Below are 18,499 nucleotides of genomic sequence, written 5' to 3'. Positions count from 1 at the left end.
GAAGTAATGTATTCATAGGTTCCAGGGATTAGGTCATGGACATTTTTGGGTGGCCATTGTTCTACCTACTGTATTCTCTATTGGTTTGGGGTTTACATAATTCTATGCTATTTCTTTCGCGGTTAGCTGTGAAACTTTGTCATACATATTTAATTTAAATTGCTTAGGGTTGTATAATATCTTCACCCTTCTGTAGTCTTAAAAGAGTTTAGAACACCTTAGTGCCAATCTTCTTTCTTGAATTACATGGTTTCATTGTTGTTTTGGGCATTTGGTTTTTGTCTGCATGTTACCCTTTTTCTTTCGTACCAGCGATGTTTGCTTGGATTTACCTACGCATTTGTCACCAATTCTTGCGTATCAGACTGTCCTTTTGGAATCATTTTTCTCTTTGGAATTTATCCTCCATTTCTTGGTAGTCAATTACCTTTCTTAAAAATGTTTTTTTATTTCACCTTCTTTTTTTAATGGTGCCTCTGCTTTGTACACAATTTGAAGTTGATAGTTGCTTTCAAGTTTTCTTTATTCCTCTTTTCTGCTGTTACTGGTTTGAGAATTATATATTCTATTAATTTTCAGTATTTTTAATATATGCAATTAAGGGTATAAACTTCCTTCTAAATACTGCTTAGAACCACATTCTACTTTTTTATGTGAAATTTGAAAAATTTGATTTGAAATATTTTCTAATTTTTATAAGTTGTCATTGATCCAGTAGTTATTTAGAAGTATGTTCATTTATGTCTAAGCATATCAGGTTTTTTATTCTCTTTTTGTATTGGATCCTGGCTGAATTGTGTGGTGTCTAGAAAATACACTCTGCATGATTTCTGTGTCTTTCAAGTTGGTTGAGGCTTGCTTTTGTCTTAGTATAATCAATTATTTTAGTGTGCTTGAAAAGAATGTCTAATCCACTGTTGTTTTGTGTCATTAGGTCAAGGTTGTGAATTATGTGTTCAAATCTTTCATGTATTTACTAATATTTTTGTCAGCTTAGTCTATCAATTACCAAGGCTTGATTAAAATTTCCTTCTATACTTGTCATTTGTCTCTTTTTCCTTGTCATTCTGTTAATTTTTACATTGTAATTTTGAGGGTATGTTACTAGGAGATTTAACATTGTTATATTTTCTTGGTAAATTGAACCTTTTAGTATTATAAAAAGATCATTTTTATCTCTAGCACTGAATTTTACCTTAAACTCTACTTTGTTTGATAGCAATAGAGCTGCACTGGCTTATTTTTTTCTTACTTTGTTTTCTTTTCTTTTTCTTTTCTTTTCTTTTCCTTTATTTTATTTCATTTCACTTTATTTCATTTTATTTTTTGTTTCAGAGAGAGAGAGAGTGAGCAAGTGAGTGGGGGAGAGGGGCAGTGGGCGGGGGGAGAGCCTCAAGCAGGCTCCATACTCAGTGTGGAGCCAGACATGGGACTCCATCCCATGACCGTGAGATCATGATGATGTGAGCCGAAATCAAGAGTCAGATGCTCAACTGAGCCACCCAGGCACCCCTGCACCGGCTTTACTTTAGTTAATGTTCACACAGTGTGTCTTTTTCATCCTTTTTAAACTTTAAAACTTTCAGTATGCTATTCTAAATGTGCCTTTTCTAAATAACATAGTTACTTTTTAAATCTAGTCTGATGTAATTTGTCTTTGAATGATTTTTTTTTAAAGAAAGTTTTTTTTTTAAACATTTATTTATTTTTGAGAGACAGAGGGAGACAGAGCGTGAGCAGGGGAGGGGCAGAGAGAGAGGGAGACACAGAATCCAAAGCGAACTCCAGGCTCTGAGCTGTCAGCACAGAGCTTGATGCGGGGCTGGAATGCATGAACTGTGAGATCGTGACCTGAGCCGAAGTTGGATGCTTAACTGACTGAGCCACCCAGGTTCCCTAAAGAAATTCAGTTTTATAGTCTTTGTCTTTTACTCTAAAGCACTTACTTTTATTTATTTTTATTTATTTATTTATTTTTTCAATATATGAAATTTATTGTCAAATTGGTTTCCATACAACACCCAGTGCTCATCCCAAAAGGTGCCCTCCTCAATACCCATCACCCACCCTCCCCTCCCTCCCACCCTCCATCAACCCTCAGTTTGTTCTCAGTTTTTAAGAGTCTTATGTAAAGCACTTACTTTTAATGCACGTACTATAATATATTTGGGGTTAACCCTGCCATCTGCTTTTGTGCTTTTTCTCATTTGATTTATTATTATTATTTTTGGTCATTTTCTGACTTATTGAGGATTTTTCAATCCATTTAAATATATATATATGTATATAATTTTTTTTTTTTTTACCGTATATTTATTTTGAGAGAGATAGGCAGACAGAGCACAAACAGGGAGGCACAGAATCCGAAGCAGGCTCCAGGCTCTGAGCTGTCAGCACAGATCCCTGACATGGGGCTCGAACTCACGAGCTGTGAGATTATGACCTGAGCTGAAGTCAGATGCTCACCCCACTGAGCCACCCAGGCACCCCTCAGTCCATTTTTTGTCTATTTGTTTGAATGGTGTACATTCTTTTCTATACTTTTAGTTCTTATCCTAGAAACTACAGCATGCATATTTAATATCAATGCCTAAAATTTACCAATATCTGTATCTTCTCTTTTTTAAATCCAAGTTAGTTAACTTATAGTGTAATAATGACTTAAGGAATAGAATTTAGTGTTTCATCACTTATGTATAACACCCAGTGCGCATCCCAACAAGTGCCCTCCTTAATGCTCATCACTCAGCCCATCACCCCTCCAGCAACCCACAGTTTGCTGTCTGTATTTGAGTCTCTTATAGTTTGTCTCCCTCTCTGTTTTTATCTGATTTTTGTTTCCCTTCCCCTATGTTCATCTGTTCTGTTTCTTAAATTCCACATATGAGTGATATGATATGGTATTTGTCTTTCCCTGACAGACTTATTTCACTTAGCATAATAGCCTCTAGTTCCATCCATGTTGTTGCAAATGACAATATTTTCATTTTTTTTTTGATTGCTGAGTAATGTTCCATTTTATATATTCCACATCTTCTTTATCCATTCATCTGTCGATGGACATTTGGGCTCTTTCCATACTTTGGCTATTGTTGATGGTGCTGATATAAACACTGGGGTGCATGTGCCCCTTTGAATGGGCATTTTTGTATCCTTTGGATAAATACCTCGTAGTGCGATTGCTGGCTTGTAGGGTAGTTCTGTTTTTAATTTTTTGAGGAATCTCCACACTGTTTTCCAGATTGGCTGCACCAGTTTGCATTCCCATTAGCAGTGCAAAAGGATTCCTCTTTCTCCTCATCTTCACAACATCTGTTGTTTCCTGAGTTGTTGATTGTAGTCATTCTGACAGATATGAGATAGTATCTCATTGTGGTTTTGACTTGTATTTCCTTGATGATGAGTGATGTTGAGCATCTTTTCACATGTGTGTTAGCCATGTGGATGTCTTCTTTGGAAAAGTGTCTGTTCACGTCTTTTGCCCCTTTCTTGGCTGGATTATTATTTTTTTTGGCGGGTGTTGAGTTTGAGAAGTTCTTTACAGATTTTGGATTCTAACTCTTTATCTGATAAGTCATTTGCAAATGTCTTCTCCCATTCTGTCAGTTGACTTTTAGTTTTGCTGATTGTTTCCTCCCCTGTGCAGACGTTTTTTATCTTGATGAAGTCCTGGTAGTTCATGTTTGCTTTTGTAGTATCTTCCTTCTTGAAAGTCTAAGAATCTCAGAACAGTTTAGCTAAATTTTGTACCTTGCTGAATTACATGCCACTTCTGTTGTATTTTCTGTAGTTTTTGTGAACCTAATGACTCATTATTATTATTCTATATAGCCAGTTGACAATTAGCTGTCACTACTTTTGGCCTCTTAGTATTATTATTTTGTCTATCTCAGATATTCTGTTTGGGATTGTTTTGCTTATTTTAGAATTTCCCTTAGAGTGTTCACTGATAAGGAACTCTTTTGGCTGAAAATGTCTTTACTTTACTCACATTCTTGAAACTATCCTCTTAGCTATGTCCTATCTTTCTGTTCCTCTGTGCTTCATTCTGAATTTGTTCAGAATTCTTCCATCAGGTACATCTAGTCTTCTGTCAGCCCGTTTGGTGCTTATTTTCATTTTTGTATTTTTTTATCACTTGGTCCTCTCATAGATTCTTTTTCAAACCTAAGTATCCATTGTTCATAGCTTGGACTTCTCTTGCCTTATGATGCTTGCACCTTGTCTTTCAGTCCTTCCTTTTGTCTGGTCCTTTCACAGTCTGCATCTGACAGTTCCAGTAGCTGAACTATCTGTGGCTGTCTCTGTTCTGTGCTGTTTCTTCTGGTTCTTCCTCAGGTTGGTCTTTTTTTACTTTTTTGTGCGCACGCATGTGTGTGTGTGTGTGTGGTAATGTTTGTGTGGTATTGATTGTCGTGTGTGGATGTGAACGTGCTTGTGATATACATGTGTGTTGGGCATTTCTAGATGAATTATTTGAGGTACAGGATGAAGTTACTTGACATCTAGGGTGGATGTGTTTGCTTCTGAGTTTTGGCTGGAGGGATTAGCAGTCTGGATGACCGTTACCAGAATTGTGCAGAATTGGACGTTCCCAGGCTCCCTAAGTGATGTGAATTTGTGCTGCCGGGCCACGCAAGGCCTGGTTCTATCTGACTCACCCTTAGGGCGTAGCTTTTGGTCCCAGAGTATTATAGGGAGAATACTCTGTTAGGTTCTGTTGCCCTCTCCCAGTGATGGGGTACAGATTAAAGTTTGGATTTGCCAGAGGCAATGCCGGCAAGGCAGACGCGACTTTTGTTCTTATTCCCCTGGGTCTCCGTTTTTCTTTTATGTTTGTGCTAACAATTGTTTAGCATCCAGCCCATTTCTTTTCGCTTGAAAACTCTTTGAAAACTATCTTACCCACTGTTTTTAGTTTTCCGTGGAAGGGCTGCCCTGAATGACTTTGCCATTGTTGCCATTCAAAAGCTCTTACTCACTGCCATTGCCTCCAAGCCACAGGGGCCTCATCTGAGACTATTCTCCTTTATCCATGGGGCAAACACATGCTGTACGCTTGCAAAGGAAGCGTGAAAGAGACCCCAAATTTGGCTTTGGGTTGATATTTTAGAACATGTTTTTACATGCTTTCAGCCAATATGCATAACTTTTGAAATATTTAGATAAATTAATACAGATTAAAGTTTACAAATATATCCCTTTAGGTAGACAGCGTTCAAAGAGTCTACTGCCCTGTACTGTGGAGGATGTTTATTCCACAGCGGTTGACTGGTCATCTTTATCCCATACATGTTCGCTGCGATTTTTGCCCCGAGCCTGACTGGCGGATGGAGAACGTATCTTGTGCATGGCTCCATGAAAGCTGTTAGTTTGCAGAATTCTGTGTCCTGTCTGAGTTCTGTGAAGGCTGGCCCAACTATTTTTTCACTCTCCATTGCTAAGAAGTTTTTAGTGTAAAAGAACGGTTTATAGTTTTTCTTTTGTTTCGAGAGCATCTCCTGCCACATCCCGCTCAGTGCCAGGTGAGAGGATTACCACGTGGTGGGTTGTTACAGCAGTGGTCACCAGTGAATCACACCTCTTGGTATCGTGCCCTTGTCCAGTACCCCCTCACATTGACTCTGGACTTGACCATGTGACTTGCATTGGCCAAAGGGACGTCAGTAGACATGTCTCAAGGGGATGCGTGATAAGTGTTTGCACGCTGGACTCTATGTGGCCGCATATGAAGAAGGCTGGTGTGGCCTCCAAAGGATGAAAGCCCACAAGGAAAAAGAAGCCTTGGGAGCCGTCCCAGCTGACCCTCCAGCCGCACACGGCTGTGTGAATGATCCCCGGTGAAACCACTGCAGCCGACCTACAGAATCTTGAGCAATTGTTGTTTTGAGCCCCCACATTTTGGGATGGTTCTGTTACTGGACAGAGAATGGATTCTCAAGTCAAGTTTGGCTGCTCGCCAGTCAAAAAAAAAAAAGCCAATGCTGGAGAGACAAGCGATGGTGGGAAAGAGAAGTTTGTTTTATTCAGGAAGCTGGCATCCTGGGAAGATGGTGGACTGATGTCTCAAAGGCCGTCTTCCCTGTCCAGACAAAGCCACAGGGTTCTAACAGGGGGGAAGGTGCGGGAAATGGCAGGGGCTCCGTGCAGGAGAAGCAGGTGCCCAGGCAGTTAGTCGTACGTCGACCTGGCCCTGAACAGACTTGTTGGCATCAGTGGCAGCTGTTTTCAAATACGGTCAGGTCTTATCTTCTGGGAAAGTCTGGTCCTTCATTCCTCAAGGCCAGCCTGCAGGCCTCTGGGAAAGTAGGTCAGTCCTGCACCAGCCCGGGGGACTTCAGCCAGCAAGCGAGGAGCGCAGCAGTTTGAAACACGTTCACCTTTGGGACGGCTTAGAGTGTTGTTATGGTGCATTACATGGCAACAGAGAACAGCAGCACTATTAATAATATTTTTGTGGTCCTATTGTTTATGTGCTGTCCTCACTTAAATAGCATGTGTGACTTCTCGTGCCCGTCGAATTTTCTGCTCAGGATAGATTTTAACTATTATGTACTGAAGAGTTAAGCAACGAGGACACGATAGGCGAATCTATTTACAGTGGTTACTCCTAGTAGTCAGCCTTTAATGTAGGCATTTAAAGAGAAAATGAAATTGCATTTTAAATTCAGTTCTGTCCGTTTTGCATTCTCCACCCTGGTGCTTGTTCCTCGAAATCGATGGCTGCTGATGTGTTTATATTTTCTTTAAGAGCTATAGTTCCAGAAAGTTCGCCCACAGTTCAGCATAAACAATTCAGGGGTTAGTGTGGCTTATGATGCTTAAATAACGTGAGCTAAAAAGCGACGAGTTTTAATTGCATCTTCAGTGAAGCCATATAATATAAAATACTATCAGCGACTTGTTTGCTTCCAAATAAAGGAAAGGATTGTCCGGTATGGCTTGTCATAAGCATACTGAGATGAACAATCTTTGTTATTTATAAGTTTTAAAAGGCAGCCATGGGTGACATCCCACTGAAAGTAAGGATGTTTGAATTATTATATCTTTGTCAGAGCCTCAGCCAAGCTTGTCTCATTGGGGAAGAAAGCTCCGAAAAGGCCATTCTTCTCGTGTGCATTCCTTGAAATATTGCCGGTGTGTCAGAACACCCAGAAATGATGAAGGGCAAGTGGTAGCAGTTCATTATCATAATTCTGCACGTCCCGCAAACTGAATTACTCCGACTAGTTCGATTTTCTTCTTGTATTTGCAAGTATTACCCTCGAGGGTTTTGTGGTTGTGCTCCCTTCTGATGATACTCAGAGTGACCTTGCTTGTAGTGTGGAAGGAGCGCAGACCCGCAAGTCTTGTGAGCTGGCTGTTTCTGTCCTGAAGGTGCCGCTGACCGGCTGTGCCGCCTTGCACGTGACCGCTCTCCAGGCTTAGTTACCGCATCAGCGAAGCGAGGGCATTCGGGCGGTCGCCATCGCCAAAAATCGATTAATTCTGTGGCTTCAGAGTAGAGAGGGTGCTTTGCTCCTATGTGTCCTCTTGGAGGAGACTGTGACTGTAAAAATTAGCATGGTGTTTGCCATCTGTCTACATTGCCAGGCAAGAAGACATTTGGTTCTTTGCGCATCCCTCACACTATGCTTGAGTGTTAAAAGAATTTATAATTATTTCCAAATCAATGCTGAACTGACTGCATAGCATACATTTGTTAAAGTCTAAGAGACCAAAAATCAAGCTCATAATATATTAAATGCAATATTTTAAAGATTTGTCCTCTTTTATAAAATGTGTTCTAAGAAACAGATATTTTAAAGACCAGTGTTTTCTAATGTGGGGGCCAAGGACAGTCTGCCTCAAAATGTGCCACTTTGGCATATTATTTTAAATAAAAGTTACTTAAGCAGCTGGTGCAAGGACACTCGGATCCCCTTCTGTCCCCCTGAATAGAGGAAGTAAATCTCCCGTATAAAAGGTGTGCTCCCTGTACTAAGAAGTAAAGGGATCCCTTATTGCCACCAGAGATAGGAACTTTAAAGCCAACAAAGCTGTAGAAACAAACATTGTTACTTTCTTTCTAATCTACCATGGAAGTCCAAATTCTGCTTTGAATTCCTTACTAATTAAAGCTCCTAAACATCTGTTTTCTTTCTTTTCTTTTTTCTTTTCTTTTCTTTTCTTTTCTTTTCTTTTCTTTTCTTTTCTTTTTTTTTTTTTTTTTTAAGTAATCTCTACACCCAATGTGGGGGCTAGAACTCACAGCCCGGAGATCAAGAGTCCCGTGCTCGACTGCCTGAGGCAGCCAGGCGCCCCACATCTGTTTTCTTTATCCTGTCAATCCCTCACAAATTTACTGTCTCTTTGTGTAAGAAGTATAAAAACTGCCTGTTTTCGTCATTTCTTTGGGTCTCAACTTCATTATTGGGCACACATGCACACATGACGAAACTTCAGCTTTTTCTCCTGTTACTCTGCCTCGTGTAAATTTAATTCTCAGTCCAGTCGGAAGACCTTGGAGGGTAGAGGAAGAATTTTCCCTTCCCTGCATTAATTTGGGCATATTAAACATGACAATGTGAACTTTTTTCCCCTGTAAGCTTTTATTATTTTTTTTTAGATTGGGTACCTAAGTTTATATTTTCTTGGGAAAAATAGTAAGCTTACCTTATGTAAGTTTTAAAGAGACCTTTAATACACTTCTCTTTGGAATTGATTTCAATGTTTTATGATGTAGGATGATTGTTAAGGAAACTACCACTGCTTAGGAATTGTAAGTAAAAACTGAACTATTTTTATTTTCAAACTTATCCTTTGTATCCTTACAGAACGTTGGCTCTGATTAAACCAGATGCAGTATCAAAAGCCGGAGAAATAATTGAAATGATAAACAAAGCCGGATTTACTATAACCAAACTCAAAATGATGACGCTTTCAAGGTAACTTGTTGGCCATTTTCAGTCACGTAAAGTCTGATTCCGTATTGTTTTCTTTTTTAAATCATCTGTTATGTTTCATGTCATTGTTTAAAATGAAAGCCTCTCACTGAGTGGCAAAGGATAGAACACTAATCTTATTAAAATGAGAAAATAATAAGACCACAGGTAATTATATTCACCAATAATAATTGAACTCCAAGCAAGTAGGAATTGTCAGATTGTACCTGCCTCACTTTTATAGTGTTCCCTAACTCCACTGGCTTTTATAACACCGACACTGGATCATCGTCATCTCTTCTCCTTAATGTAGAAGTATAACACACTGTGTGAAAATGATAGAAGAGGAAATGAGTATTGAGTATTTCTACTTGATGAGGGAGTATTACTGTTGGGATTTCCCAAAGGGAGGCCTTTGGAAATGTTTACATTTTGCTCTGCCCAGTGGGTATCATTGGCACATATGCTGATTTACTATCCTGAAAAGCAGTCCATTCTGTCTGACCTGATAGTTTCTAAGTTATTTAGTGAAAACAGGACTTACCCCTCGGTAGGGACTTTAATGTGGCAGTTAGGCAGAACTGGCTGCAGTGGCCTTCTTATGTTACTCCACTGGGTGTTTTTGTTTCTGTTTTTTGTTTTCTTGTGTGTTTTTGTGTTTGGTTGTTTGGTTGGTTTTTTTGGTCAGGTGTCTTACTGCTATTCCTGGATATATATTGTATGGGACAGTTGCTGTTTTGGCTCTGTGAGGACAGGGACGATGAGTAGCCATAGGTATTCAATGCAGCTTTGCTAAGTCTGATCCCCGGATACCTTAATGAAACACCTTCAAGTTTATCCCAACAACGACGTACATTTAATTTGAACTCTTCCCGTGTGTAAGGTCTTGCAGTTTACACATCTTCCAGAAAGGCAGGAGGCTTAAGTTTCAGAGCACAGAATTTAGAGCCAGATCACATGTAATTGCACCTCTTAGTAGGTGTATGACTCTGGACCGTTTATTCTGTGCTTCGTTTTCTTCATCTGCAAAATGGAGGTTATAACCACCTGTATCGTAAAGTTGTTATAAGGATTATGGGAGTTTAATATATGTAAAGTGCTTTGAAAGACCCCTACACATAGTCAGTGTATATGAAGTTAGCTATTGTTATTAGTAGTGGTAATCTGGTGATATTATTATCTAGTGGAGCTGAGGTCATGCCCGTTTATAAGTAGTTAAATTTGTCCTATGTCTGTATGTGTCATGAATGCTTGCCCTCACAGCAGGCGATGGGACTGAATTCTGGAGAAATGCCTTTGAATAGTTTCAGGGACATTAAATTTTTTTTTTGTCTTGACACCACTAGTGCTCAATAAATTAGGCATCAAACTTCCCAAGATAAAGATGCCCAGGGACACTTCACCGCTTCCTTATTTTTTTATAGCACCTCGTACATCTCTATTAATCCTAATGTCAAGTCTTGGATTTTGTCCAACTGGAAAGCTAACAAGCTAGTCTGTTACTCTTTCATGGATGCTAGCGAAGACGTGAGACACCTGGGTCGGTGACAAAGGACTTCATGATGGTACAGCAAAGCCGCAGGAGCATCGTGCTTATGTTGGTTCTCCTTGTCCCTCGGGAATAAGATGATACGGATCCAGGTGGATCTTGTATACGCAGTTGATTGCATCAGAGCTGAGGCGCTTTGAACTTGGGTTACCCACTGTTTCGGTAGCAAGTAGTACACAGGCTGCTCTCTGTACTGAAGAGAGACATGACCTCATCCCTCCGAGTGGCTCACTGCAACTGTGACTCGGAGAAAAGGCTAGGAGGGAGGGCAGTGGGGCCTTGCATTCTTGGCCCAGCCAGTAAGTCACGATACGAGCACCAGAGACCCATGGAGGAGTATCTTCCAGCGCTTAACATCTTTGCTAAAGTTGTCTGTTCAAATGCCAGTTCCCCAGTCATGACAGTACCTGAAAGGCAGCAGCTGAGTTGCATCTGACTTTGAACTTCCAGTTCTTGGATCAGTGCCTGATTCAAGCTAGGCGCTAAGTAAATATTTCATGAAAGAATTAATGGACAAATCTTTGTGGGAGAACGGTTTCCTTATAAAAACACAGCAAGACATAACAAAACAACAACAAAACTCCTTTCTGTGGTGATGCCCTTGATGGGAAGAATTCATGAACTCTCATCTTGGTTCCAATTTTGGATGTTGAATGGAGATAACTATGGGGTCGGTGACATGTTAGAAGAAAATAGTGAAGCACTTTTCGTAATTAATGTTTGTCTTTTCATCAGTGTTAAAGATTATGATTGATTTTGTTTTCTTTTTTAGTAGCTTAGTTTTGTTGAAAAGTTTAGAATTGGTTGTTTGAGTCATCTTGCTGCTAATTCTGTTTTTTAATTTTAAGTTTATTTATTTTGAGAGAGAGCAAGCGAGCAAGGGAGGGACAGAGAGAGAGGGAGAGGAAGAGAATCCAAAGCAGGTGCCACATTGTCAGCATGGAGCCTGATGTGGGGCTCGAACCCACTAACCATGAGATCGTGACCTGAGCCAAAATCAGGAGTCAGTTTAACCAGCTGAGCCACCCAGGTGCCCCTTGCTTCGAATTCTCGTAAAATGCTCTCACATGAGTGTTTCAGACAGTTTTACCTCATTTTAGGCTACAGCGCAATATATCCATTTCATTTTTGTGAATTCTTCTGACCCTCTGTAGTTGGTAACAGAAAGGGTGTAAATAGAGATTTGCAGCAAGAGATTTGGGTTCAACTCCCCCACCCTCCTTCTCTTACTAGCACTTTACCTGGACAAGTTATGGAATCATGTTGAACTTCATTATTTTCATAAGCAAAATGCAGGTAATCATACCAATTTCAATGTATTGTGAAGAAATAAAATGATTTAATGTTGGCATAATAGGTTCTAGAAAGATGAGTTTTCTTCCCCTCTCATTTCTTGGGATGAATTTTTATTTATTAATTATTTTTTATACTCGCATAGTATACTTTTCATAATCTGTTCCTAGTTGAAGAAAATATTTCAGTATATTTGGTTTGAATAAGAGTATGCCTGCTATAGTTTACTGTGTGAATTCATTTGGTAGTAGGTTCGTAAAATCTTAAAACACTGCAGACTAAGTTAATTATCATGCCTGAAAGGATAATCCTATGCTGGAGGACACTTAAAAACTTCTTTGATATTTTAAAAAGTAGTTAATGTTGACATATTCGTTATATACTGTGTACTCAGTTCAAAGCCTTTAAAACTGTCTGAGTTTGAGAGACACCTGGTTTGATTAAGATAAAAAGTTGTTTAGACTTTTTAGCCAATCGATTTAATCTGTTACTCTTTCAGTGTCTCTATAGATATTCTTTTGTGGGAATATAGATTTAAAAAGTAAATTCCTATTGCCCTTAGTATATTCTGAGTATCTCCATATTGACCTTCCTTTTCTGATGATGTTAATTAAAGCATTAGTTTTTAATATGTTAACAACCTGTAAGAATACATTGATATGCTTAATTTGTCAAACAGATTTTAAAAACACAAGTATATAGCCTTTCCTTGGCAGAGATCTTATAGAGAAAACTGTAACTGTTAAGTTAAATTTCTAGCCTGACCTTTCAAGTTTAAAGCCTGGAGAAGAAAGTGACAGATTTTGAATTTGAAGATCAATTTGCATTTTTAAGTGTAATTTATTTGACTTCTAAAGAACAAATAATTCTTATTGGTCAAACGTTACACTTTGTTTCAAGAATATTAAAGATGCTGATGAAAGGGAAGATAATAGATAACCTGAGGAGAAACATAAATATTGCCTCTTACATTCATTGTAATTTTACATCTTAATAGATATTCAGCTAGCAAAAACTTTGAAAGGTGGGACAATTTGAACAGAATATTTAGTGAAAAGTCATTAATGAGTTTCCATACCGATCAAATAAGTAGAGAACTTCATCTTTATTTTATTTTATTAACGTAAGCTACAATAATTTTTTTATGTAATTCTTAACTGTTGTCATTTTGATGATTTTACAGGAAAGAAGCAACAGATTTTCATATAGACCATCAGTCAAGGCCCTTTTTAAAGTAGGTGCTGAATTTGGGGCAAGTGGTTTACAGCAAGAGGATATTCTGGGAAACTAAAGAATTACAGTTTTATAATTCAAAAATTTGTGACATGAAAATAATCTGTCAAATGGACCATAGCAACATTTTGTAATTGTAGAGAAGTGTTTTCTAAGAATTGTTTTTTTGTCCTTTTATTAAATTAGAATCCTTATTTCACCCTTAAATATCTTAAACTTTAATCAGCAGCAATTAGGATGATTTGTTTACATTATAAGAGGCATAGCTTTCTTTTTAGATTTCAGTAAAAAAGTGATAATTATATTTTATGTTGAGTATTTTTTAATGTTTTTATTTATTACTATTACTTTTAAGTTTATTTTGAGAGAGAAAGGGCACACGTGTGCATGAGTGGGGTGGGCAGAGAGAGATGGGGAGAGAGAGAATCCTAAGCAGGCTTCACGCTGTCAGCATGGAGCCGGGTGCAGGGCTCAAACTCACAAACCGTGAGACCATGACCTGAGCCAAAATCAAGAATCAGATGCTTACCCGACTGAGCCACCCAGGTGCCCCACATTTTCTTAAGGGTTTTAAAACTTTTATTTAAGTAACCTCTGCGCTCAACATGGGGCTCGAACTGACAACCCCAAAATCAAGAGTTGCATGCTCTAACGACCGAGCCAGCCAGGAACCTCTGTGTTGAGTATTTTTGTGGTTTTTTTTAAATTCTCCTGGGGCGCCTGGGTGGTTCATTGGTTAAGCGTCCGACTTCAGCTCAGGTCACGATCTCGCGGTCTGTGAGTTCGAGCCCTGCATCGGGCTCTGGGCTGATGGCTCAGAGCCTGGAGCCTGCTTTAGATTCTGTGTCTCCCTCTCTGTCTGCCCCTCCCCTGTTCATGCTCTCTCTCTGTCTCAAAAATAAATAAACGTTAAAAAAAAATTAAAAAAAAAAAACTCTCTTATTTTGGCATTCTTGTGTGCATGAAACAATGCTCACGGAGCCCTTATTTTTTAACTAATACTTTTGTTCCTTGAAATATAGCAACTACTATATGTTAGAAACCGAATTTATATTCTAAACACTTGAATATTGTGAGGTGCATATTACTATTGTCAAAAAAGTGCTTCCATTTCTTGTTTTTAAAATTTTTTAAAGAATTATTTATTTATTTATTTATTTTAAATATGAAATTTATTGTCAAATTGGTTTCCATACAATACCCAGTGCTCATCCCAACAGGTGCCCTCCTCCATACCCATCACCCACCCTCCCTTCCCTCCCACCCCCCCATCAACCCTCAGTTTGTTCTCAGTTTTTAAGAGTCTCTTATGCTAAGTGAAATAAGTCATACAGAGAAAGACAGATACCATATGTTTTCACTCTTATGTGGATCTTGAGAAACTTAACAGAAGACCATGGGGGAGGGGAAGAAAAAAAAAAGAGATTTTTAATTTTTTTTAATGTTTATTTATTTTTGAGAGAGAGAGCATGAGCAGGCGAAGGGCAGAGAGAGAGGGAGACACAGACTCCAAAGCAGGCTCCAGGCTCCAGGCTCCAAGCTAGCAGCACAGAGCCTGACACAGGGCTCGAACCCACGAACTGCGAGATCATGACCTGAGCCGAAGTCGGGCACTTAGTCGACTGAGCCACCCAGGTGCCCCAAAGTGCTTACATTTGTAATAAAGAAGGATATTAGTCAGGCTGCTATGATAAACACACTGCTTGGCATCCTGCATATGATAGTGTTTTTCCTTTAATTGTATAATAGAAAATTATGTTATAGATTATTTTAAATCGAGCAGTTTAAAATATTCCCAGGCCTTGTTAGAATATACAGTTTTCTTGGGGCACCTGGGTGGCTCAGTCGGTTGAGCGTCTGACTTCAGCTCAGGTCATGCTCTCGCAGTCTGTGAGTTCGAGCCCCATGTCGGGCCTTGTGCCGACGGCTCGGAGCCTGGAGCCTGCTCTGGATTCTGTGTCTCCTTCTCTCTCTGCCCCTTCCCCGCCCATGCTCGCTCTCTCTCTCTCTCTCTCTGTCAAAAATAAATAAACATTAAAAAAAAATTTAAGAATATACAGTTTTCTTGGAAACTATTATAGCTTTGCTTTATGTTTGTGGCATTATATTACAGCACCTGGTTTAATGTCTTATATGTAATTAGTATGCAGTAAATTTTATTAACTGGGTGAATTAATCAGTTTTCTGGTATTATGAAAGACACAACAAAAGATGTACCTGCATTAATCGGAAATAGTCTCATCAAGAAGTATTTTTTATGACCAGGCACACCTTTCTCTGCATTATTAACATGCCACACCCATTATAGGGTGTGGTTATAGGTTATAGGCTTATTCACTATGTGTTTTGAGGAATTCTGTAATAACGGGACATTAGATGATAAGTTTCTTGAGGCCAGGGTATCATTGAATATTCTGATTTGTAGTTAAGTAATTGTTATGTGCTTACCGAATGGATCAACATGGATTTGTTCCCCTGATTTGGGCTCCTTAAATCTAATTGTTTTTGGCTACTAAGTCCTAGAAGAATATGTATGAAGAGGTCACGGGGCCTTTTAAAGGACAGAGCGTATGAATACTTCTTCATACATACTATTTTTTAGAAATCCTTTTCAAAATGAATTGATTTAAAAAGGAAGGGAGTTAACTCGTAACATGATTCATGAGGGAAGGAAGCATGTAAAAGAGTCGAGTTAATCGGTACAAAAGTGTTTGTCACACCATGTGCTTTTCTTCTAGAGGGTTCTGGCCTCTCTCATAGTTTAGAAGAGAGAGAAACAGGCACTTGCTTTAAAAAGTGTTCTGTCCCTGCCCCAAACAGAAGGAGGAATGGTGTCACTTATTTCCATGTTAAACCTGCCATTGCTGCCTCATCCACGTACGGGAGCGGAGAAGGGAAATGAGATACTGTTTTTATGGGTTGGGGTGCTGTGACTCAGTGCTGGCGTTTTCATCAAGAACCCATGTGTACTCTTTAAAACTTAAGATGGGAATATCCCAGAGTAGCTATTATAGTCAGAAGGGGGATATTTTTTCAAGGCCTGTTGATTTCGTTTTCCTTATCACTAGCCCAACTCCGTGTTTATTGACTGCAAGTTTACTGTCATTCTTTGAATCCTAATCCACACAAAAGTAAATGAATTCTTACCGGAAATATGTTAGAAGACGTCACTCTCATCACTTTCTATATTACAAATATGATTGGACTGCGGTGGCAAACCACGTGAAAATAGGGAAATCCTTCTGTACCTTTCAGAGCAATGGGAAAAGCATAGGTAGGCATTTCAAGTCAACGAAGTAGTCTTAATGAAGCGCAACATTGGCTTTTTTTTTTCTTTGCTGACAGTAAATGATTGGACACCAGTAGCGATGTGTAGTGGCTCAGGCTACTGGAGGACACTCAATTATGAAAATTTTATCTTGCCTGTGTAGAATTCACTGTATCCGATAGTTCTGAGATCATCATATCCATGTGCGTATTGAAATACTCCAACTGTAATGTATTCTTGTGAGTCGAGATACACAGGTTGACGGAAAGATGAAGCAAATCAGTCTTTTACCTGTTTTATAGCGAGCTGATCCAGTTTATTACCAGTGGTCCTATTATTGCCATGGAGATTTTAAGAGACGATGCTATATGTGAATGGAAAAGACTGCTCGGACCTGCGAACTCTGGTCTGGCACGTACGGATGCTCCTGGGAGCCTGAGAGCCCTCTTTGGAACCGACGGCATAAGAAATGCAGCTCATGGCCCTGACTCTTTTGCTTCTGCTGCCAGAGTAAGGTGTTTGAAAAAAATTTTAGTTCCGTTTTTATTTTGTTAAATGTGTTAGGTCAGAGTAAAGCATTTCTGTCACTGCTGACTTAGGGTAGATTTATACAGGTGACCTAGCAGTAGGGAAAGTCTTTGACCTGTTGCCTAGAATTAAACAGCATTTCAATAATATGTCTCTTTTGTGAACTGGTAACTTGGTCATGGTCAAGATAAGTTTTCTCCAATTAAAACACCTGTCATCCCGGTTTTTGTCCCAAAACCATTTAAATTATTCAGGTTTATAAATGTTTGAATAATTGAATTCACACAAGACCAGTTTATGGATAGTAAATACTCAGAAAGAAAGCGTTATTCAATATATTTTTTCCTGACTCATACTTCACACTATTTTCAAGCTTAACGTCCTTTTCTTTACCTATATATAGCTAGTGTTTATGAAAAAGTTTTTATCCTTCTTACAATTACTCCTTATTTTAAATCCATATAAATAAGGTATTATACGAGGTTTATGCTGATGTTGATTTAATGACGTTGCATGTTTATTCTTAGCATCATGAGAAGTTTCTAACTAATTTAAGATGGTTTTCAGTCTGGTCATGCTTTCATTAAAATATTAGACAATTTTAAAATAATTGAATTTTTCTTTTTTTTTTTTTTTTTTTACAGCTTTGTTAACAGACCCTTTCAGTTTTCCCTTCAAATTAAACTTTGAATTTGATTGTTGTGGTCTAGGTCACTGTTATATTTTGTCTGGACTACTGCGTAAGCCTCCTAATTCCCCTTTCCTCTTCTCTGACACTCAGTTTATGAAAATTCTACCTTGCCCACGTAAAATTAACCAGGCTAAGAGAGATCTTTTCAAACCAGATTAACAATTCAACTATTGAAGGCTCTTTAGTGAATTTTTTTAAATCTCTTTTACAATAGAATCTCAAGTCCCTATTGTAGGCTCCAGAGCTCTACCTGATCTGATTTCCATCTGTCTCCCCGGCTTTATCTCCAGCCTCTCCGTTATTCACTGTGTCCCAGGTACACTGACCATCTTGCTATTCCTTGAATGGCGAATTTCTGCCTGGCTTGTTCAATCAACAGTAAAGAGGACAGCGTAGTTGAATGGGAGTGAGGGAAGGAGGGGCTGACGAGGGCACAGAAATAATCAGGGGAGATATCACACGGTAATATTTCTGACATTTTCTCCGAGGAGAGCTGGGACCTATTGCAGTGCTGCAAGCGGAGGGCTGACATGATTGAATTGGCCTTTGAAAGGGCTATATTGGCCCTGAGGATAGTCTGTAGACGGCAGGAATGGCATCAGGGAGCCCGGTTAACAGGCCGTTGCAGTAATCCAGGGAGATGATGGCTTGGACCAGGGTGGTGGCAATGAGAGGAGTACGGAGATATATTTTAAAATACATTTTAATCAGTGGAGGTCACCTGAACAAGATTTCCTTCCAGACTAAATGTAGAGTCGGAGAAAAATTGATATCAAGGATTACTCCATAGCTCCTGGCATGAACAACTGGAAGGCCACGATTTACGTAAACTGAAATCAGGAAAGCCGTGGCTAGAGTCAGTAGGGATGGAAACTCAGGAGTTAACATTTTGGACATTGCAAACTTAATCTGCCTGCTAGTCATCAAAGTGGAGAGATGTTGGGCAAAAAATTTAGTTATATGAGTTTGGGGAGGGAGGTCTGGACTAGTACATATGGGGTCGTTGGCATCTA

The 18,499-nt window shown here is 39.1% G+C and overlaps 1 protein-coding gene across 3 annotated transcripts in view; it reads left to right on the top strand.

The window, feature by feature from the left end:
• NME7 (NME/NM23 family member 7) overlaps positions 1-18,499 on the top strand; it is a 264,705-nt gene that overhangs the window by 61,401 nt on the left and 184,805 nt on the right. For all 3 annotated transcript variants that reach the window (XM_049633877.1, XM_049633878.1, XM_049633879.1), the window contains exons 4-6: positions 8,817-8,927; positions 12,950-13,000; positions 16,570-16,777. In XM_049633877.1, the coding sequence (XP_049489834.1) occupies positions 8,817-8,927; positions 12,950-13,000; positions 16,570-16,777 (370 nt within the window). The remainder of the gene's footprint in view (positions 1-8,816; positions 8,928-12,949; positions 13,001-16,569; positions 16,778-18,499) is intronic.

This window comes from Panthera uncia, chromosome F1 (assembly GCF_023721935.1).
Source record: "Panthera uncia isolate 11264 chromosome F1, Puncia_PCG_1.0, whole genome shotgun sequence".
Classification (NCBI taxonomy): Eukaryota; Metazoa; Chordata; class Mammalia; order Carnivora; family Felidae; genus Panthera; species Panthera uncia.
The sequence above is the reverse complement of the archived record's forward strand: the minus strand, read 5'-3'. Positions and strand labels throughout refer to the sequence as shown.